The sequence below is a fragment of the Electrophorus electricus genome, chromosome 10 (assembly GCF_013358815.1).
Source record: "Electrophorus electricus isolate fEleEle1 chromosome 10, fEleEle1.pri, whole genome shotgun sequence".
NCBI classification, from domain to species: domain Eukaryota; kingdom Metazoa; phylum Chordata; class Actinopteri; order Gymnotiformes; family Gymnotidae; genus Electrophorus; species Electrophorus electricus.
In genome coordinates, this window is record NC_049544.1 from 17508235 (window position 1) to 17532723 (window position 24489).

Genomic DNA, 24489 nt, shown 5'->3' on the forward strand with positions numbered 1-24489 from the left:
AAATTACATGCTTACGTTGCACACTTTGAAGAATTGTAGGTCATTACCAGCAGCAACAACAAGGTATCCATCTTTTGTTCTGAAGCCCTGCAAAAATACATACGCATTCAACATTACTGCTGCATGTATGTGAACAAACTTTACTGGTCCCATTCTTGTTGTAACTGATTCTTTATCATGTTAACCTTCCATGTGCTTATATTCCATGTGACTATTCCATGTGGGTAAACAAGCATAGGGGGTTCCTACAATGTAAAAAATTGAGTCTTATTAAACACTTCTCAGCTGTGATATAAAACTAGTTTTAGTATATTTGATTCTATCTAATTGGCTTCATTTAAGTACAGGCTGAATTGCAAAACCTTTAAGTAGCCATGTTTTTTTATTTTGGCTAGAATTTTTTTTCTTCTCCATTGCAGATTTATTTGACTCATAACACCAATAATCTAGAATACACAATGTTTTAGGTATCAGGAACTAAATTATGTATCGTGCTGAAACACCATGAAGCAGCATAAAGATCTGAAAACATAGTTGCATGACTGTGAAAACCAGCATTAGAGGAGGAGAGCATAGACAGGAACAGAAACAGTATTTGAATGTTAACAAGTTATTAGAGAAGGATGAAGCCAATGCTGTCTAGGGGTTGCATGTCAGCGTTATTTATCAGGCTGCATAAGTAAATGGATTGAAGAGTGTTAGAAATTATTTATAATTCCATCAAATTATAATACCAGAGGACCTGCTATTCACATAAACCTAAAGTGCCAGAGCTGTGCTCTTGTGCATTCATGCACAATTTAACCCCTGCTCATAATGGATTTCTTGTTATGCCACAATATCTCAAACATCCTGTACATGTCCAAGACAATCTGTAGTCCCCAGGATTTTTGACAGATTAAGCATGCATCACTGGTTTATCTCACTGATCTTACATCAATATGACCCAAGTGCTTATGTTTTAATCCAGTTTGTTTAGATTTCATCTAAGGATTTTAACTCCTTTAAGCCCCTTCCTGAGTCTGGGCTTCATTCCAGATCTCTTCATCATGCCAACATGCATTATCTTTCCCTGGCACTATCAACGTTGCTTTGATTTTTATGCCATGATTTCTGTGAACCAAATGAACCAAAATTTCAGTGGACATGCTTCTCAATGTTTAAGGTACCTTACCTCAGGGCACATTTTCCCTCCATCACACTGTTTAAAGTTAAGAAAATCTGTATTCGTTTCCAAATACAATTTGATATTTACTGGAACAGAATTTGTTTTCAGCCAATTGCTACCCAAAAACCCCTAAATTAAATTAGCCCTTTAAAAAATTCAATAAGGAGGAGGAGGTGGTCCAAAATTAAATTGGCAGGCAAATCACTGTTTGACCGTCTGCTCTAGGAGAACGGCTACTCCATGATTCCAGTCTCAGTGGTTCCCTGGGAAAAGACCATCACTCTCTGTGAGCAAGAAGAAATGTTCACAGGAAATGCAATCCACAACCTGGCAGAGAAGAGCAGCTACAGAGGCAGCATAGACAACAAACAGCAGTGGAGTCGAACAACACAAGAGGAACGTCTATGAATGGCGAACCAAACCAGAGTAGCTAGCCTCTGGGAGAGCCCAATCTTTGCAGCACACACTGCCCTGCATCAAATCTTCCTTGTCTTTTTTCTATTTGGGGGTTAGATTTTCTATATTTTGTAAAAATTCTATGCCCAGAACTAGGGCTTGACCAATGTATCGTTTGGCTGATAAAAACAGCTGATATTAAGGTTTATCTGAATCACCAGAAATTCCACCACTAAAGCTTGGATAATGCTTCTTTAAATATCATATAAGAAAGTAACATTCAAGAATGACATCCAAAAACACATGGTCAGGCATTAATAACTCATCTTGTGAATATGTGGCTTCATCTGTCCAACAGATCTGTCTGAAGTTGTGAATGCCACACGTTCTATCAACATGACATGACAGTCATATTAGTCAATAAATCACTGCTTAACTAACAATACAGTATGTTAACTTTTTGACCATATAAAATTTTATTAGCCAATATTATCAGCTATTGGAATCTTTTGGTCTTTAAAACTTTATTAGTAACAAAATTTTCCATATCAGCCAGGCCTTACCCATAACTCACAGGAAAAGCTGGGTGCCAAATCAAGACACACTAAACATCTTTTGGCACATCTTAAAACATTCATGAATCTAACCTCACTTAGGAAAAAAAATATTTTCTGGGTCTGTGCATGTGTGTTTATACTGGTGCCCACACAGGCAGTACAAAAGGCTGAGCAAGGAAGGCAATGCCCGTTACAGATAATGAGACAGTGTTTTGACAAAATGTAACCCATCACATGAAATTATTTCAAAAAGGAATCTAGCATGTGCCATGAGGCAATGTGCCCAGACACTGAGGTAGGGGGAGAAAGCCTTGTGGTCTGCAGCACAATCAGCTTTTGAACTTCTCACACACACACACACACACACACACACACACACACACACACACACACACACACACACACACACACACACACAATTAGATCCCAGCATGCTGTGGGTCCTGATTGACCCGTATAGCAAAAAAAAGCACTTCAATTGCTCTCATCACATGATGCTTCTAGGCTCATGCAAAGCAGTGTGCCTGGGAGCAACAGCACAGCATGGTTCCTGGAGTTCTTTGATGGGTGCACTTGCTTAGTGAGACCGGCTGCTGAGAATGGCTCACATCGTCCAGGGACTTCAGATCAACCTAAATGCATATATTTTAAAGCCACAGTTCTACTGAAAAATGAGAAGGGCAGAAAAGCAAGAACACCAGGGCATTTTATTTCTAAATGTTCCTGTAACAAAATCTGAAACTTCATCACTTTTAGCACAAAAAAAAAAAAAAAGATTCTATAAAAAGTAGGTCATTTACATTTTAGGCACCTGTGTCATATAATACTATCTCTGTCACTGCTGTAAAGCTTTCTGATGTGAAAACATTCCCATAATTCACAGGACTTCCACAAGCCCTCCAAGTCAGGGACTGCCATGGTGCATTAGGTCTCAGTATCTCACACTTCCCATAATATTGCTCTGATCTTGGTGCTTACATGTGCAGTTGGGCTGTTGTTTTGTCAGTTAAATGGTCTGGAACAGGACGAAGGGAGCAGAGATGGACCAACATAGCGTGTTTCGCTCTATTTTTTTTCTTCAAAAGGCTCAGAGGAGTCTGAGAGGAAACCACCAGAGCAAATTTTCTGGCAATTGTATAACGGAATCTTTTCCACTTGTCCACCACAAGAGCACCACCAGTCGAGTGACAGAACACAGCACAAATAGCCTCAAGTTAACCCCAGGCCAACACTCATTGCCACATTCAGATTTTTATGCTCAGGATAACGAAAAGAGGAGGAATGTGAGCTTGAATGTGATCTTTAGACATTTAATGTCTAAAGAAAGAATACATGCTAAACGGCTGAGGTTTAATAGACATAAGCAAAACACTAAATGTAATTTTATGTGCATAGTGGTACTTAAGAAAGACAAGTCATGACGTTTATCTCCAGGTTTTGAGATATTTGCACTTGAGGTATCAGTTTTAGCAGTATAGTGACTATGCAAAAGGAAAATTATTCTCTGATGTCAAAAACATCAGTGGCCGTCTGGTTAATCCAGCTATACTGGACAAACACATGCATTTGTCATTTTTCATTGTTCACTGATTTCACACAAACCCTTTTGTCTTTCCATGTGCTTTGTGTTGAGCACAGACCCAAAGCCAGACAAGGGCAAATAATACTGCATGTCCCTGGTGTGAGTCACTGAAAGTTCTAGAATGGCATGAACTCTCCAGGAGGCCACCACAGTGCTCTAGTAAAAGGTCCCCACAAGTCTCTTGGCTGCCCCACAGCATCCGAGGCCAAGGGACCCGAAGCAGCATGCTGACCCACAAGTCGACTCCTGGTTAACCAACATTCTTCTGCTCCGAAGAGACAATCCAAGCTATGCCTAAGAAGCACAAAACTCAGAGCAGCCATCATCCAAACCGCCACCACCTTTTCACCCAGACAGAGGCTATAGGGACAGAACAGTCGGTGAAGACATAAGCAAGCTGTCAGCACAACAGCTACCTTAATGAGTGATAGCTGAGAGTCTCTCTGATCACAATACACATACTCGCCACCTAAGAATGCATAGCAAAGATTTATGGGCAAAATGTAAAAACATCAGCGTGGTTTCAAATCCTGCCCGGTGGCACATTTGGGAGCCAATAAATCATCGAAAACTTCCCGGCAAGGCAAAATCCAATATAGGTCTAAAGAAAATTGTTTTAACAAGTTCTTTAACAAGTTCCTTCACAGCATCTTATTCTTGGGGCAAAATAGGTCCTTAAATAGAAAGGAACCAATGGATCATATTTTAAGAACAATGCCTTCTCAAATACAAAAGCAATGCTTGACCTGACCTCTAGTGTCTGTTATAATATTAACACTAAATGCAAACAGCTGTTGAAAGAGTTGTGATTGAATTACTTTGATGAATCACTTTAAAAAGCACATTATCACAACACCGGGCATAATGTTAGTCAAAAATAAATAATAATAACTTTCTATAAATATTCTTTCATGCATTGTACAGGACATAATTTCAAGGTAAAGTTTACCACTGTGTTCACTGTATTCTATTAGGTCCAACATACACATCACACAGTTTAAGCAATCGCACCTGCTTCGTGTTTCAACTTAAGATGTAAAGTAACTGAAGAGATCTTGAATAATGAATGCACTCTGCAACTGGCAAAAGTAGAAACCTAGCCTGAAACTATTACACACCAATAACAACGGTTTTCCTACTAAGGTAATGCTGGACTAATGACTGCTGCTGCACTACCAGGGCCGGTGTGCTTTGATTTCTTCCTGACCACCGATCCCCGGCTCTCCCCAGTTAGAACAGCGCTGCCTGCGAGTGCCACACACACAGCTCACTGCAACTCCGTCAGACCTGCTCCAGCTGAGGGCTGCCTCTTATTCTTAAGTTACAAGGCCAGGTGATGCAGCACAGCCAAGGCAGCGAGACAAGCAGACTGGCTCACGGAGCACCTTAAAGAGCACACTGGTGAAGAGCCAAATCACAGATTCATTGCCAAGTGCACAATCATCAGTAATGTCAGGATGTGCTCCATAAGCACAATAAAAGATGCAAGTCTGAGGCTTTTTTTGTTATATTGCTCAGGGTTCATAAGAAAGCTTGAACTGTCAGATGCTCATCACATCTGCTTTATTGCAGAAGGGTAATGCTCATTACAGTTGTGTGTGTCTGAAGATGCATAGCAAGATGCATGGGGAAATTATTCTGCACACTAAAATACTTCACACAGACTAAATGCCAGGCCTTTATATCAAGGTGAAAGCAGGCAGCGGAAGGCAATTTCTCTTTTAGAATTATAACTAAGTACTCATCCAATAAACATGTTTTATCAATTCAGTTCAAACAAACATCAGCATTTTAAGATGTATAGAGATTATTTAGCCTTTGAGTATGAGTAGTGCCTACAGCGGGGTTTTATCTGAACCCATCACAGCCTTAGATGCATGTGGAAAATAGGTTTATGAGTAAAGCTGGGAAAGAAGACAGATTAATGATGCTAATGTTATAGGAGACTCAAGGCATATTTATGTATTCTTTAGTCTAAGACTTCCTCAGTGCTCAAAATTCCATTTACTGGTAAGTGCAATAGTGACCATCTCTAAACAACAATTACGAAGTATACCACTGAAGTCACATCTGCAATTAAAAAATGGCCACAAAGAACATTTGGGGTTCTTCAGGCTCCTTCCTGGAACATTTCAGGCATTAATAATCTTTCAGGCATTCTGTAAAGAACCACCAATGAGCTCTCAAAAGTCAGACAAAAGCAAGGAGCCACACATAAAATGGAAAAAAAAATGCTTCATGTATGCATTGGGCTCATCAAGAGGATTTTAAGAACCCTATTTTAAGTGTGCAGAGTTTAGAAGACTACTAATGTATCTGGTGCATTCGGTGTTCTAGCATTTGCACAGAAATACACCACCACAGTGATAATCAATCCGAGGAGTTAACTTGCAAATGAGCCAATACTCAGTACTTCACACAAATATGGGAATTATTAGGATCCATCTTTTTTTAACTTCCTCGAAACCAACGAGGAAATTAAAGCAAGTCAAACTCTGGTTTGCTGTATTTGCATTTCTCCACATGCTCTCGCACTACTCCTCTTCACCACACCTCCTCCAGCGTCACCTTCCTCTTGTCTGAGTGGTGTTCAAGAGAGAAAGCAATGCAACAGAGCAAAACCAGTTACTTCGATTTCACATTAGGACCAGGTTTTCTAGCAGACGCCAAGAAGCAGCTAGCGTGTTGATAAACCTTATGACTTTTTTTTTTTCCCCATCAAAAAGAAATAACCATGAACAACAGGAAGAGTCAAACAGAAACACATTATATGTCCCACTACTAACATCTGGTTGAAGAGCCATGATGGGAAAGAGGTGTTCCCTAATGGGCTGCCATTCCACACAGATAACTGAGAACAATAAGATTATGTGCTGGTGTGGAATGAGACTCTGCTTGTTTGCTGCTCATTGGCTGCTAAAGCCAGATAAAGGACAGCATGAGGGATCTCTTTTCATGTCATTAAAGTTATGAAAAGTGGTGAGATGGCCAAACAAATGTGGGCTTTTATAAAAGGCTCAGGCTAACTGGCTCACAAAATTTGTTTTATTTTCAGCCAAATTAGTACTTTTGGGTTTGCTGTATCTTAGATAATAAAGGCTAGGATGTGCTGAAAGCATTACCTTAAAAATTAGCCAAGGTTAGAGGGAAACCTTGTACCTGATAAGGGACTATACTTTCATGTGCAGTTCCCCATCTTCTTGCTTCTTTTCCTGCGTTGAGGTAGTTTGCAGCAATGTGACTGAGGCATGCCACCTGAGGGACAAAGAGAGAGAGAAAGTGAGAGAGGAAGAGCGAGAAAGTGAGAGAGGGGGTTCTTCTCTGCATGAATACTCTGGTGTTTTACAAATTCAGTGATTCCTCACACAGATGACACAGCAATTCAGTGTGGTTGCTTACATTCTGAATCCTGAGCCATATTTGTCGCAAACTAACCAAGAACCACTTTAGCACTCAGAAAATTACTATCTTCTGTTCACTGTGCAGTTCTGCCAAATGAAGACAATTCATTTACCAAGTTAAAAATGTCTGGTGGCTTTTTATACTGCACAATTTGAACAATTTCCTAGGGGAGAGAAAGAGAAAGGCTAGGTGGCTGAATAAGATTTCGCAATGCGGACTGAAAGTCTTTAAAGCTGCGATCATAATCTCTGACGGGAAGGACAGAGATTAAAGCAGATCTGCCATGATTTGACACCATGCAAGGGACAGCAGTTCCTCCAGAAATCCAGCCCATTTACAGCTCTTCCTCAACGTGACTTCAACAGCTAGCCTGTCTGGCTGTGAGCCTCATGCATAACCCTGTTATCCAATCACACTTGCTCTGCTCTATGAGCCACCTAATGTTAAACCTTTTTGTTCATCATCCTGCCCATTTTTGTGTCTAAACAGTACTAGTCACTTCCTTATGTTTATGCAATTTTCTGTGCAATTTGCCAAACAAAGAAATGATTGTCTGGACTACAATTTTTCTAAATACTGTGGAATTTACAAAGGTAATATACAAGTGTCTCATGTCATCTCCGTGAAGTGTGAAGCAAAATCTAGACCACAGATGCTTCAAGGTTATCTCCCTAGACAGGGACATTTATTTTGACTTTAAACTATCCGTGTGATGTAATATAAAGAAAAAATACATTAAAGAAAAGCAAAAAAAATAAATAAAAATCTGTAACAATGAGTTGTGTAAGTATTACCCTGGGTTTATAGAATATGTTCAGAATCGTATTAACTCCCTTACCATCAAGCAGCGAGGTGATGTCTGTGTTCATTATAGGAGCATATTAAATGTACTACCTTTGATCTGCAACTGTTTTCAATTTTCTACAATGTTTCTCCCAATGGGTACAGTTCTGTGGAAGTGCAGACTGTCCCTTATCCAGCAAAGCCAGAAACAGTTCACACCCTTTCCACTTGGCCTGCAGCAAGACAACTTCCTAGACCTGCATATCATAACAGAGCCTGCAATGGGACTCTCAAAAAGCCAAGGACCCATCCATTCTCATTATACTCACAACTTTTGGCAGCTGTAATCACCCTGCCTTTTTTATTTAGTAGTTAGTTACATTTTATGAGGCATCTATTTGAAACAACATAGAACCATTTGATAACTCTGTTTGACAAATTTTCTACACACGTTTTTCAGACCATGCTATTCCCAATTAAAATGCAGTTGCATGAATCAAAGCGATACATCATAAATCTCAAACTTCGGCTCTGAGCTTAAGGCTAGTACCTGGCAAAACATCTAAGTGTTAATGTAACTTTCCAAGCTGCTTTCCTTACTAGGAGGGGAATAAAAATCCACCAGAAATTGAAACAAACAAACTCAAATCCAAGAAAAAGAAAGTTTTTATTACGTGTTCTTATTGTCTGTTTTCCCTTAGTATCAGTAGCAGCTAAGTCATCACCATAAAATCAATGCCTAATGCCAAAACCCAAAGCAGTTCTCAGTCATTTTAACTAATACCTTACCATGCACTTTAAGGTTCCAATTATATAATTCTCATGAACACATTTTCTGAATAGCTGGCTTCAGGGTATCCAATCAATCCAATATGCAAGTCCATATTTTGCAAACACCACTGCCAAAAAGGCTTTGTATTTACCAAACACAACTGTGAAAGAACATTGGTGACAGAGGAAGGAAATGCTAGCAATAAATAGTTCCATTCCTGGCCTAATTTCACATCTGGCAAAAGGGAAGATGTGTGATCCTCCTCCAGCATGTCTTCATGATGATGACTGCGTTGGGCCACCATAAAATGGAAGCGAGTTAGATAACTTTGGCCACAAGAGGATCAGGGTGGAATGTGGAACAGGAGGCCAAGGTGGGGGCTGGATATGTGGGAGAACTCCTCTGCTTGCTTAGGCCTTCCACCACTGCAGCCATGACCCCACGGCCCTGCGGACCTCGGATTCAACGGATGCATCGGTCGCTTTCCCTTGACTCATCCTAGCACCAGTAGAATGGATAAACAAAGAGCTATGCTAGGTTTCCCTCAAGAAACAGAGCCTCAAATCCCCAAATGTCAAAACTGAACAATGATCCAGACAAAGCATGTGGAGGGGGGGGGTCCACAATTAAAAACGCATGAGGAGTAAGAATGGAGGGTGAGGGTGGGAGGCAGGCAAGAAAGAATTCATATGAACCACAACATAAGAGCTACAAACAATCACATTATCGGAACAGTTTCCTGCAACCACATCCTTTAGTCGAACTCATGGCATCCAAGGGACTTGTTAGTTATGTGTAAAGGTTCAATGAAATATATTTGTAATGTGTCAAGACCATGGAAAATAGCAAACTTGCAGTGTTAAGCACATTCATTTTTTTAAGGGGGGGCGGGACGGTAAACAAAAGTGATATATCCGACACAGGGTCCTCAACATTTTTCTAGGGCTTTGTAAGATGATGGATTTTCTTTCCTTCAAATGAGTTTCAGCCTTGACATATAGAGTTGGCACAGGGTTAAAGCAAACCTTAATGCCACTTTAGATCAAGAGCAAACATACCAGTTTGCTTCTGAATCTGAAGCTCATGGTCCTGACATTTTAAAAGGATACTTTTTTTTTTTAAAGAGTCAATTAAATATGAAGCTCAATATTTTGCATACCTAACACATATTATTAATGAACATTAAATGCCTGGGTTTGAATAAATGCTATATTAGCTTCACTACAATAGAAAAAGGATTTCTCTCAATTGAAGCAAAAAAAATAAATAAAAAATCATAGGGAATTCAGGGGCATAGAGAAAGCTTTCTAACATGGGTAACTGTAAATGGGTGTCTCTATCCTAGTTCAGATTAAAAGTTTTGACTTTATGTTTTTTGCTTTTCTGTACCAATATTATGTCAAGACAAATTGCAATCAGATGTTGGGTGGAGCAGAAGGATTGTCATTGTTCCCAAGATGAAAAAATATGATTCAGTATGGAAATTAACTGTGGTGTTTACTGGATGCAGAATGTATGTTTATATGGAAACAATAAATGTCACTGAGATGAAAAGGACAAGTGCATTCAAGTCTGTTTCACTTCAGGACACTATAGTTATGCAAAGTTCTCAAAAATATATCACTTCCAACCGATTAAAATCAAATCTTCAGCAAGAACAATACCAGGGTTTGGCACAGACTTTTGACCTTTATCTTACCATTTAGTTTCATAAGAACAGACACACTACTTTTTTTCAGAGAGAACACTGTGGTCAAACTTTGGTCAGCTTTGATTTTTTCCCCCCTTGAGCCTGTCAAACAAATATTTCCTTCTAATGTATTTGGGTTTTTTTCTAGTGTTAAACATGACATCACGAGTGACAGTTGTTTAACGACAACATGCTATGGTATGCCATCTTAAATTAAACCATGTGAAAATAAACCACATAAAGCAGCAGGGAATGTTACATAGTGCATGACAACTGTTAATACCTATGTATTATATCTTATAATCGAGGAAGGGTCTGGAATCCCTGAGAATCTGAAGGAAGTAAATACATCTAATTTTTAAAATCTTTTCTAAATTAAATAAACATACCTCATGCAAACTCATTGTGCAGGAGCTTTAAAAGTGTAACAGGAAAAGTCAGGAAAACATTCGCAAAAATCGATGATCCATTTTGAACAAACCCCACAAAGATGGAGACACCATCCAAAATGCAGAAGATTCCACTGGTTGACGCAAGCTGTACAACATGTCCCCCAAGAAGCAGTTCTACACAGTCCGAGCCAAAGTGGAAGTCCTCATGCGAGAAGTTATCTATACACACTCCGTTTGCAGTGCGTAAAATGCACAAGCAGAACATAAAGCATTCACCAAGAGCAACAGTGTTGTGTTCCTGACTCGTACATTGCCACAGCGCCTAATGAACCCTAAATTTAAAGTAAACTCATGTCCAGGATCACAGCAACACAGTGTCAGGAGATGAACACTCTTGCCTGCGGACATGTAAACGGTGCAGTGTTTCACACTCCATTGATTTCTGTGGTCTTACAGGGCTGGCACCCAAGCTTTCTGCCTGTGGTGTTTGGACCCACAGGTATTATGTTGAAATCCATGTTGCATGTGAACCATCATTTTGTTTGTCCCGTAGTTCAGTGTTAGCTAAAAATTCAATACTTTACTCAAGAAAAGCACAGACTATTTGGCATGTTCTGTATTCACACTCTCTTTCTTCTTCTTCTACTTAATTTCATAACATATTCAGTTCATGTTCGATGCAAAAACAGCCATAAAAGCTGAGAGACCTGGACAAGGACTCTCTCTTGTTCCATTGTAATTGAATAGCTTATTGTGGTCTATATTTTTTGGTCCCCCAGATCACATAATCACTGAAACTATTCAAATGGTAAAATATACATCTCTCATTTATAATGCAAGCATTACATAAAACCACAGAGCAATAGGCTAAAATCAGTTTTGCAGTAGGCTAATGTAATGTAATGTAATGTAATTTGTAGGACTAGGCCTAGTCTAAACCTGGAAAACATGTTCAACATCTAAACAAAAGTAAGCTGTAATCAAAGTATTTGTCATGAAATTGCACCTGGTTTAAGGAGATTTAGTGAAGCAGGCTTGATGTGCCATTGCATCACTGGAACAAAAAAGCATGTTTAAAGATGAGGAGACTAACCTGGGAAGAGAGCAGGTTACAGTCAATGTGAACACCTCTCCCTGTCTTCTGCCTCTGCAGCAGGCCTGCCATCACAGCCCCCTGAGCGTACAGTCCAGTAGCTAAATCTGTCATGGCAACGCCAGGCCTCACAGGCTCCCCATCCTTAAATGCACAAATCATGTTTAATGGCACCAGGGGATGACATAGCCTAAATCAGACTGACAAGCACTTTTGCACAAGAAAGGTAATGACACAGCAGGGTAAAATGTATATCTTTCATTAGCGTTATTTTCAAATGATATAATCATTCCCACCTCAGGGCCTGTAATGTGCATCATCCCAGACGCTGCAGACGCTATAGAGTCGTATCCAGGCTTGTGTGACTGGGGCCCTGTCTGACCGTAACCTAACAAAATACACAGGCATGCACAAACACACACACACACACACACACACAGACACACACACACACACACACACACACACACACACACACACACCGCTTGTACACGTCCACCATGTATACCAAAAAAGAAATAAATAAATACTTGGCCACATTAATACTTTGTGTGAAACTACAGGTCTCCTGGACACCTGGTGTATTTGACTGGCACTTGTACACAGCCTTAGAAATAATGTTAGGAAAATGCACAGTTGACGTATAAAAATATATGGCAAAACAATATGACAAAATATATGGCAAACAATTTAACCCATCTGCATTCCTTTCACCATTGCAATCATCAGAGCAATTACGTTCTAGGAAGTTCCTGGAGGTTCTGGAAAACTGGGAAAACTGGGTCTTCAGTGGTCTGCATTTATTACAATGGCAGGACTAAGAACTTACTCAGGATCTGATCTGCTTTTATTAAATTATTATTATTATTATTATTATTATTATTATTATTCATCTACATTTGTCTGGATTATGTGGTTGTTTTGTGTTTTATTTCTCTCTTACTTTTTTGTCTTTCAGTACCATTTATGGAGAAAGGCATTTTACTAGGCTTTAGATGCCTCTGAGTATAGATTTATGTACAGCACACTCTGTAATACTGGAGGTTACTTGCATGCAGTGTTAACATTAGAGTTATTTCAAGCTACCTATATCAGGGTACACTTACTCAATGTCACCTAGAGCTCACCTCCAACATTGTTTAACGTGAAGACATATAAATTAACCCTTTATAGGCCATTTACACAACCTTGTTGAGTAAAATAGGCACACAATAACTAACTGATTGTTAGGATCTAAATGAATTTAGTTCAACTTTAGAACTAAATCAAATCAGCACCACCAGAATCCGGTCCCAGGGCAAATGAACACAAAGAATGCAAAACTCACCTCCCAAACTGTGCTAGTTAAGCTACACACACTAGAGGAAGAGTGTATTGCTGCTATTCAAGCTTCCACAAAACAAAGCAGAACCAGAACCAATGTTTATGCTGCCGCCATAACTGCCAGAGCAAAACAAAAACAAAACAAACCCAAGCACTACAAGCAGAGCGGTTTCCACGAATGAGCCTAAAAACAACAAAGGAATAAAGACAAACGCTGCACTAATGACATCACTTTAGGGTTCAGGACACAAGTAGGTGAGAAGAGTGAGTGGGCTGCTCTATAAAGCTGCATTATCTCAATTCAAACTTTTTAGTTTTCTTACCAATTAGCCCTACATTGTGCACTACTTCAGCATACTACTTTGAGACTGGAATAGGACCTCTAATAATTAAATGGGTCTCAAAAATCAGCCAATAGATAAGCATGTGTGCTTTCATTATCTGATCTAAGAGAACAAAACCTTATAATGTCAGCTCTTCTTTACGTAATACAGTTCATCCTTCTTTACTCTTACAAACTTTATGAAAAAATATCATTATGCTATGACTATCACGAAAAGATGAACATCACCGATGGTTACACCATTACTGACATCGTAAAAACATTGTTACTCTGCTCATTACCAGCTCACGCATGATGCATCTGATATTCATTATTGCATTGAGAAGCTAAGCTGCTAACACTTCTGTCAACTGTCTTGGAGCTCTTTTTGAACCATTGGTTCTTAAATCTAGGCCATATTACAACTAGAAGAACTATTAATAACATGAATAATGCAGTTTAACTGACTGGTTCCTAATTTACACTAGAAAATGAACATTGTAAATCAATACCTTTAGGTACACACTATAAATAGTATTTGACGCTTCTAAAAAACAAAATTCTGTCACAATCAATAAGAATCCTTTGGCTGTGCTAAGGTTCTATGAGTTGACACAATGCTTGCAGCATTCAACCAATGTGGTCCAGATTTTTCAGTGGCAACTCTGATGCAATGTGAAAGGAATATAATTTCAGACATAAGCATCTCTAAGTGCAGAGACCGGCCTAATGAGGACATGTGTTGACAAAAGCCTGCTCTCTCAGACACCACTTAATACTCTTTAATTTGCTGTAAAGAAATTAAGCCTAACTAATAAAACGAAAAGACAGGGGACACTTCTTGGCCCGAGTGCAGTAAAGCTCCTGCTCCACAGAAGACCTCAAACTTCCAGAGAGGAGGGAAGAACAAAGGGTGTGGCACACATCTTCTGTGCCAAACACAGCTCAGTTCTGAGGGAAGAAATGTGGGTGTGGCACACATCCTCTGCCAAACACAGCTCAGTTCTGAGGGAAGAAATGCGGGCGTGGCACACATCCTCTGCCAAACACAGCTCAGTTGTGAGGGAAGAAATGCGGGTGTGGCACACATCCTCTGCCAAACACAGCTCAGTTCTGAGGGAAGAAATGTGGGTGTGGCACACATCCTCTGCCAAACACAGCTCAGTTCTGAGGGAAGAAATGCGGGCGTGGCACACATCCTCTGCCAAACACAGCTCAGTTCTGAGGGAAGAAATGCGGGTGTGGCACACATCCTCTGCCAAACACAGCTCAGTTCTGAGGGAAGAACAGTGGGCGTGGCACACATCCTCTGCCAAACACAGCTCAGTTCTGAGGGAAGAACAGTGGGCGTGGCACACATCCTCTGCCAAACACAGCTCAGTTCTGAGGGAAGAAATGTGGGTGTGGCACACATCCTCTGCCAAACACAGCTCAGTTCTGAGGGAAGAAATGCGGGCGTGGCACACATCCTCTGCCAAACACAGCTCAGTTCTGAGGGAAGAACAGTGGGCGTGGCACACATCCTCTGCCAAACACAGCTCAGTTCTGAGGGAAGAAATGCGGGCGTGGCACACATCCTCTGCCAAACACAGCTCAGTTCTGAGGGAAGAAATGTGGGCGTGGCACACATCCTCTGCCAAACACAGCTCAGTTCTGAGGGAAGAAATGCGGGCGTGGCACACATCCTCTGCCAAACACAGCTCAGTTCTGAGGGAAGAAATGTGGGCGTGGCACACATCCTCTGCCAAACACAGCTCAGTTCTGAGGGAAGAAATGCGGGCGTGGCACACATCCTCTGCCAAACACAGCTCAGTTCTGAGGGAAGAAATGCGGGCGTGGCACACATCCTCTGCCAAACACAGCTCAGTTCTGAGGGAAGAAATGCGGGTGTGGCACACATCCTCTGCCAAACACAGCTCAGTTCTGAGGGAAGAAATGCGGGCGTGGCACACATCCTCTGCCAAACACAGCTCAGTTCTGAGGGAAGAACAGTGGGCGTGGCACACATACTCAGTTCTGAGGTTCAAGCCGTCAGGTCTCTGTTAGAGTGCTTGGTGTGCATTTGCTTGAACATTCTAACTGCAATTTTTCTGTTCATCCTGATGATCCAATTTAAGTTACAATTATAGCTTGTCCAGGTGGTCATTCATGGTTCTTGTAATTTCAAGCATCTGTCTAGCATAATTACCAAAGATCTTCCTATCTGGAAACAATCAGGTGACATGATTTTTGCTAGAAGATTTTTATAATGTCTCTTGCCAACACTGTTATTAATGTGTAATTAAAATCAAAGAGCTTGTTTGAAAAGTTTAGTTTTTCCTCATTGTCATTTCTATATGAAATTTATTAAATCATTCAGCCCTGGCTTCTGTAATGAAATGGTTTCTCCATTGTGAGAGCATAATGGGACATAAGAACCTTAAAACTCCACAAATAATCTTGCACATATGACTCACTTCTGAGTATTTATTATACTTATTTATAATATTTATTATATTTTCCCGATATTTAGACCATCACTAGGGGAGGCATAATATTCTTTCAAAATAATGGCATCCAGAGTACCCGTCTGGTACCCCAAGCCCCATAAACCATTAACGGACATTTTAATTTGGTTTAAAATGATTGGATATTATGAGTGAGAGCACAAAGGATAAATAAAGGCATACTTAATCCTATGACCCCCACCCTGTCAATACCCCCACAGCAGCAGAAACAAGCGGTACTCAAAGAAGCCTTCACAGAAAGAAAACAGTCCCTCTAATTCACAGCCTTGGGGCTACTCTCTGGCCAGCCTCCTGCTGACCACTACAGAGCTTGGTGGGTTCAGGGCGCAGGTTGAACACTGTTATGTCAACGTTTGATTAATCCCTTTTACTCGTGACCCAGGTCTTTGGAGCACTGGGTAAATTAGGTCTCGACTCTGAGCACTGATTCTGCGTGTCGTCTGCCAAGCCATGGGCTTAAAATCCCCACAGGGACTAGGGTGGTTACATAAGCAATCAGACCGCACATGCTATTCAGTTGCCCGTCTGCTGACAAAACTTGGCCTGAATGAAAATGGGTCATTCCAAATTGCCACCGGATCACTCCCTTGCACCCCAGGGGCCGATGCAATCAACCAAAGGGTGATAGTAAATCATCTGAAGACACAGCAGTGTGAGGCCTGTTTAATACAAATCACACAAAACTGGGGAGTGAACTAACAGCTTCACTAAAGCTGTCACAGTAGGCGACAAGTCAAGTGGCCATGAATGAACAGCTTCCTCCACTCCTGATTATGGTCTCTAATTAAAACACTAATTAAAATGCTACTATGTCAAGCATCGCGACAGGGGATTGTGAAGGATATTTCCTTAAGGGAGAGGTTAACAGATGTGCTTTCCACTACCTAAGGCTTGGCCATGACTGAGCTTCATTGTCAGTTTAAGGTGTAAGCAAGCAGAGAGATTTACAAAAGTTTACTTTTGATCCAAAGAGAGAAGTTCCATATCAAATATAGAAATGCTGCAGTGATCCCTTATTCATCTTTAAAACCGATACTGTCCATCTAATTGGTCACTGTAATGAGAAATGTGGAACGACCAGTTTTACCTGACTAAGCTCATGGAAAGGAAGAATGTCAAATAGTCAATTAAATTTCCATCTCTGAACATCCTGTCTTCCCTCTTTGGATCAAAAGTCAAGTTTTGTTTCTGAAATCTCTCTGCTTGCATACGATATTAATTAGACTATGGAAGTGAATTTCCCTGTATTGAGCCTCTCTGACACTAACCCTGAATTCATACACTGGGAGCATAGTAAGATCAAGTTTCACATCTCTTCAGTTTGCAAACACTATCTGGAAGTCTTTGCTACTGTATAACCAACAATTAACTTGCTAGCATCAGACGGTCTCTGATTAGGTCAGGGACTTGTGTGTTTAGATATCAAAAGAGAAATAACTTTCTACAAATTAGTAACCATTAAACTGTGATGCAGATAAGTGCAACACAAGAAAAAATGTGCAACAGCCTGGAAAATTCCTGAGGATGCTATTAATTAAAGATAAGGGATAATCACAATTATGCTAGTCATCCCATAAAGTATCCCTGTAGATTAGAAAATTAATATAACTGGTAACATATTGCATGTATTATCTTGTATTCATATTTTCTACACAAAAATAAAAGCCTGGTTATTGGTTTGAGTCTTAATTCATAGCTGGGAAAGGCATCAATTTTAGCTCACGAAAGCATATGGACCTCAGTCTTACACAAAGATAGAGAGTGAAAAGTTACCCCAAAGAAGAAAAACTAAACAATGCAAGATGAGTGTTATAAATCACTTCAATTTAACTGTCCAACATCCACAATCTCAAGGGCTCTGCATCAAGTATTTTATAAGGGGAACCTGGGAAATTGGCTGCAGTTCTGACCTTCACGATGAAAAGAGCAAAGTATTTTTTTATTAAAACCCCCATCATTTGCATGAATTTCATCACTCACCACAAAACAACCCCAATCCAGACCTACTGTTACCTCTTCTGATCATAGACAAACCTGGTGAAAGGGATATATGGTCACACTTTTAAGGTTCTCCTACTGATGTTTAAGCATGTTATTCTCTATTGTTCACTAAAGCATGTTTTGCATATTTTACTGCAAAACTGTAGTCAAAATGATGCCTAGTTCCCAGATAATTCCACCTCAGAGCTAAGAAAAAAAACAACCTGACTGGTTTTGGTTGCAAGTCATGGATGGATGTAATGCCCTTGACTGATGTTCTGTCATAGTTTCAGTAAGCCCTATGCAGTTATAGGATTTGTGACTTGCAGATATGACAGAATAGGATTTCTATATTGCAGTTATAGGATTTGCGAGTGGGTATTAACTAACCGAGCATGGATGGACACCTGCAGCAATGGGTCCAGTTTAGTTCCTCCTTACATATCTGACTGATCATCAAGCTCTAGCTGAGTATGTTAAGATGCTTGTCACTGAACCACTGGATAAAAACACATGTTTTTTGAGGATCTCTACTACATATTACATAGATGCAAAAAAAACCAAAACCCAGTGTGATATCACATACTTGTGAAATAAATACTTAAAGTCCACATAACTATAACTCTTAAGCTGATAAACTACAACATGTGTAATGTCTGAGAAGTCATTATTTCATTGACAGGTCAAATCAAATGTGTACAGTATTGTGATATAGTAACCTATTTCACTGAATTCTTTCTACAAAAACAGAATTACTGATGGTAGTGTGGGTACAGGCAATTTCATAAGCCCTCCACTGTGCCTCTATTCTACAAGTGAGAGAACTGGCATACATGCAATGGTGAACTGAAACCATGAGCTGTCTCCTCAAACGTCTCGGTGTGTGTGTGTGTGTGTATGGTGTGCATTAGTTGGTAGTGCCACGCCCTCGTGTCATCCACCTGATCCTTGTGTGTAATTGTCTTGAGTGTGCGTATATATATATATATATATATGTATGTATGTCTCGTGTGTTGTCGTATGTTTATCGGTGTTTGATGTAATGTAGCATGTGTGCTAAGTGTAGGTGTTTTGTGTTAAATCGAACGTTTGTCTCAACGTGCCTTATCCCCGCATCCTGCTTAAACCTCGTTCCGTCACAGAAACACCAACCAACCAAGGATGCCGGGGAAAGGTAAGAAGAGGAACGGAAAGAAGGGGGGTAGACGCCTTCCCACAGCCTGTACAGGGAAGTCCCCGTGTCCTTGGGCACCCTCCTGACGCCCACAAGAGATGAGCATGGACCAGGTGCGGAGACAGAGAAGTGGTATAACGATATATGGTCCGGGGTTGGACGTGGCTGAGTCCTCTGAAGACCAGCTGGACTACGATAACCAGCAATTGGAGATGGACTCCGCTGGGTCCTACGAGCCCTGCATGGACTATTCAGAGGGCTGGGCTGAGTATGGAGCGAGAGGAGAGTACCGTGATGTTGGTCTGCGGTCGGAAATGGAGGACCCTTCGATGGAGGTGGAGGAGGTCCCTCATGGGGGTCCTTCCTCGCAGAGCGACGTTACAGGCTTCGTGGACGACGAGCCCCCAGCACCCAAGGCTCCACCTAAGGCTCCGCCCAGGGCACACCGCCCCGAAGCAAGCAAACTGCCCCAGGTGACTGCCAGAGAAGCGGCATTGTCTTCGGAGGACACTCCTCTCCCTAAGGCGAGAGGTCCCGAAGCACATGCGCCTACGTCTAAGCCTCATGGAGGCAAAAAGGCAGCGACACCAGTGCCTGCACCGGAACTGGGCAACATGGCTGGTGCGCCTCCCGGCGCGCATGCGCCAAACTCGGGACAGTCGCTGCTACCCAAGCCAGCGAAGGACAGTCTTCCCCAGGCAGGTCAGCGTCCAAACCAGCCAATGACTGGGGGACTGGCTGGGGCACCTTCTCCCTTCCCAAGACTATTGAATATGTGTGGTGGTGTTCATCTGCCTGTCCCCGTCACCGTGCCAGTCTCCGTTACCTTAAATGTACCAATCACTTTGTTCCCCTCTGCGTCAGTGCCCATTAGTGTGTGCGTTCCTGTATCTGTCTTTGTGCTAATCCCGGTTTTCCCCCCACGCTCCTGCTCACGCTGGCCCGTGGCAGACTGCCCAGTCCTCTGGCGTCGCCGTTTGGCATTGGTCTCGGGTCGACAGCCCATTAAGCTGGCACACCAGGAGTCACGCCCTTGAGAGGGGGCTCTGTCACGATACGGCCCATCCCTCCTCCTCAAACGTCTCGGTGTATGTGTGTGTGCGCATATTAGTCAGTAGTGCCACGCCCTCTTGTGTCGCCCACCTGACCCTTGTTGTGTGTAATCGTCTTGAGTGTGCGTATATATGTGTCACGTGTGTTGTCGTATGTTTGTCGGCGTTTGATGTAATGTACCATGTGTGCTAAGTGTAGGTGTTTTGTGTTAAATAAAATGTTTGTCTTGATGTGCCTTGTCCCTGCATCCTGCTTAAGCCTCGTTCCATCACATGAGCTCCCTTTGCTTATTGAGACAGACTTGAATTTATGGGTACCTGACTCATGAAACAAGTTTCCTGACAATCACTATGGTGATAGCGTACGTCTCCAAATTAGTGTGACAAAATAATATTGATTGTTAGCTTTTGCCTTTTTATGGATGGTAGAAAGCAAACATTAAAGTCAAATTAGCCTTTTTACAAGGCTCAAGTGTATTCCAATCCTTATAAGGATGGCTTACTACACAGCTGTAATTAATACATCATTGATACATTACAAGTCATGAGAATATTAGTCACTGCATTTTATACATTACTTTGAGCCCAGTTATGTACATCAAAGAACAACCTTCAACCCTTAGTCTCAGTTTTATGATATTGTGTATAAGCAAGTAAACTCTTAGGCTAGGGACACACTGACCTGACTATCGGCCATTGGAAGGCATCAGGCCGTTGGATGCCCTCGGTGACTGACGCCTGTACTCGGTACGGTGTGCTCTGTACCACTCGTTCTAGCTGATCCTAATCAACACCTTTTTTGCCAATTGTGCATGATCGGTGTCTGCGGTCAGCCGTCAGTTTAAATTTGACTTGAATCGAGATAATACAGACATTAAGTGCATAATGGATTTTTTGTCGCATTGTGGCTACAGCGTGCAGTGAGGCAGTGTGCTAGGCTAACCTTATATTTTGCTACACAGAAAGTAATTTTGCTGTGCTAACTATCTAGAGTACAAGTGGAACATGGCATTACCTGGATGTTATACTATGCAATTGTATGAAAGGATTCACCTCAAAAAGAGCCTTGAGTCACTCAGAACTCAGTATACTTGAAAGTATAAGAAGCCTGCACCTTTGGGAAGCAGTGGTTTCCTTCTGAGATATTTTCTTTTGCGCAGGCGCAGAACATGTGTGCCTGTCCATCAGCTGTGGTCTATTTGGTGTGTAAATACACACAAGTGACGATGGGCAACAGCGAGCTGAAAAATGGCGATCAGCAGTCCCTTGCAGTTTGTGTTAGTTCTTCAATGTCAGTCAGGTGTGTCCCTAGCCTTATATGAAAGGATCTTCACCAGAAAGAGTGGCAAGTAAATAAAAGATAGTGGTTATCAAATGTATGCAATGCCAAAACCTGTTCCCCTTCACACTGAAAAATATCAAAAACCATTCCAAAAATTAACCTGATGGGAAGTGCTTTTTCTCTTCTAAGTGTTAAAATCATTTCAACGCATGTGGAATCTCTTGATATTACACTGGTATAGAAATCTCTTGATATTACATTGATATAGAAATCTCTTGATATTACATTGTGCTGAACCATTTTTTCCCCCATATAACAAGACAGCAGATACCTGTGATTGAACAGTAAATAAGTTGAGGGGCTACTTCACTCAGTTGCTTATAACCAAGTCCCATCTCATCCAGCTTCCCAGGAAGATAGTTCTCCACCAGTACATCAGAGATTCTAGCAAGCTGACAGTTAGCAAAACAGAAAGTACAAAGTTAAAGAGCTTGTATCTGCTCCTCCATAAACATCTGCACAAAATAAAACATACCAGGATAAACACTGGGCAATACACGAGACTGAATCAACATTACAAGTGTCAAACATTTACCTCTTTTACAAGTTTAGCTCCCTTGGGATCTTTAAGATTAACTGCAATGCTCTGAAAGAAATGCACCATAAATCAACAAGTAATTAGCCTTAATATCATTTTATTATATATGCGTCCAATGGCATAAATTTGACAGCCAATATGACTGCTAAGTTAACTAAAGAGCCACATGACCTCTGCGAAATACAGAGAGTGCATCGAGGCATACACCAAAAAGACACCTGTAAAATCTACTGTCAGATCGCCATGAAACATTCTAATATGTCGCCACACTCTCACCAGTGTTAGGCTAGATTGTTCCTGCCACATAGTGTTACAAAAAATATGTATACGGATGATTCATATAGGGATTAGAAAAATGTGGTGTGATGAAACTTCAAAGTAAGAGTCATCATCTGCGCATCTTAATCCGTGTGTGGATAATCGTAGTACAATAACTGTGATGGTGGTTCCATTGCCTTTTTGTTCCTGTTCACACTAAGAAAATAAGCGCTCTCTTCACCCACGAAGGGCGGTCCCCATGTTCTCGTGTCATCCCCCAAGCCTGTAAAAACACACAGGTGCCCGCTTTTAGCAAAGTGTCACTGAGCACACGAAGTAAAAGCCTGCTTTCCATGAGAGTATGATTATGGATTCAATGACGGTATGGATCTATATATGTTCCTATGCCTGTCTCCTAATTTAACATACTTACAGCAAACATACTCTTATATTAACAAATCTCTACATAAATCAATCACAAAGCCAATCCTCAAAATAAAACACCTGATTAAAGATTAAAGCATTTTGCATGATCAGTATGCTTTAGTAGTTTACATGAGGAACAGAGCCACCTAAAACACAGACCTGTCAAAGTTTTAATTAACTGTCTTTACATATACCAAGGTATATACCACCTTTTTTTGATAAACCAATCATTTTAACATCAATGAAAAATCCTCAATAATTTCAAGCAAATAATTTCTTAATAATAAATAATTTCTTTCTATATGCTTATGAAGGAAATTCACAGGTGCTGAGCTACTAGCAGATGAACTTGATGCAATTACAGTTAAAAGGTTTAAGAGGACTAATTCTTCCATATTATTCAAACCTAATCAGCGGTTTAGTGTTAAAAAAAAAGTAAAAAAAAAAAAGTAAAAAAAAAAAAAAAAAAAAAAAAAAAAAAAAAGCAATGTTCGAGGAATTACTAAATCAGCCCTAGGCACTAATAAATACATTCAACTAAAGAACACTGAGAAGAGTTTCTGCCTCTTGGTTTTAAACAAATAAATTGTAAATGTATTTACAATCACACGCTACACACAGCAAAGACGCACCTAAAACCAGGCCTGCCACTATACTTTATACTAACCTGGTCGCTCCACTTTGGTCACCTCTGCCCCCAAATCTCCCAATATCATTGTGGCAAATGGACCAGCCAGTACTCTGTATTTGACAGAAATACACTTTTGAGATCACACAATCTAATATTTGACATTCAATTACTCCTGGCATCGTAGGCTTTATCTACTTGTCGGTTAAAAAACTGTTTTTTTTTCCTCTTACCTGGTGAGATCCAAGACTCTAACGCCATCTAATGGCCTTATCGTCTGCCTGCCTATATACAGAATTAAACGTTATTCATCTGTAAATGTATAATTCCCGAAATTCCTTTATTTTTGTTCTTTGGACATGGAGATGACTGCATAAACGAAATGCGTCTTATTTAGTTAGTGGTCATAATGTGGATGTTGAACAAATACAATGTCATAGGTGATCAACCACTAAACATTGCTTTAGGTAGATAACACTTGTGGAGTTAACTGTCGATTCCTGCTGACTAGCTGCATATTCCAGAGTGACTGGAAACATGACGGTTACTGATTAAACCGTTTGTTTTCACGGAAAAGGGAAAGCCAGCTAAGGATCCTAGAATAGCACTTTAAACGTATTACTAGCAGATCTGAAAGGAAATTAGGCAGAATATTACTGCATCCCTGAAAATGTATTTGATATTACAGCCGATAATTGCAGAAATGATACATTTACTGGAGAAAAAAAGGTTGTCCAGTGAAACAGCGAACGTGGAGCGTGTGAACTAGCAAGCAATGACGTTCTTGATTTCAAATCACGCATTATAGCATTTCGCCATCTATTGCCATGTCGGGTACCTTTAAGGTCCGAAACGAAAGCCCTTCTTACATAGGAACAGCCCGTCTTATTTTGAAGAAGACAGGGTCGTAGTCTGGTAAAGCGAGAGAAGCCTTTAGAGACCATGTCTACAAACATACCGCAGAGAGGGCGGCCGCTGACGTCACGACTCATCCGGTAGTAGAAAGAAATGACAAAGTTCACGGAGTACTTATCTCAACAAAGCAAACCTGAACATTTAAATGTAAATAGATATTAAGCATTGAACGCACAAAAAAAACAGCCA

The 24489-nt window shown here is 40.7% G+C and overlaps 1 protein-coding gene across 8 annotated transcripts in view; it reads right to left on the reverse strand.

The window, feature by feature from the left end:
- The window catches only part of sugct (succinyl-CoA:glutarate-CoA transferase), a 71899-nt gene extending 47410 nt beyond the window's left edge, over window positions 1-24489 (reverse strand). For 7 of the 8 annotated variants that reach the window (XM_027013272.2, XM_035530668.1, XM_027013273.2 and 4 more), the window contains exons 1-10: window positions 24224-24489; window positions 23619-23670; window positions 23425-23498; window positions 22529-22614; window positions 22071-22121; window positions 21807-21927; window positions 12132-12223; window positions 11836-11979; window positions 6863-6958; window positions 16-87 (exon numbers count right to left, since the gene is read on the reverse strand). In XM_027013272.2, coding sequence (XP_026869073.2) covers window positions 16-87; window positions 6863-6958; window positions 11836-11979; window positions 12132-12223; window positions 21807-21927; window positions 22071-22121; window positions 22529-22614; window positions 23425-23498; window positions 23619-23670; window positions 24224-24377 — 942 coding nt within the window. In that variant the 5' untranslated portion in view covers window positions 24378-24489. The remainder of the gene's footprint in view (window positions 1-15; window positions 88-6862; window positions 6959-11835; window positions 11980-12131; window positions 12224-21806; window positions 21928-22070; window positions 22122-22528; window positions 22615-23424; window positions 23499-23618; window positions 23671-24223) is intronic. The other variant, XM_035530669.1, reaches the window with a different exon arrangement.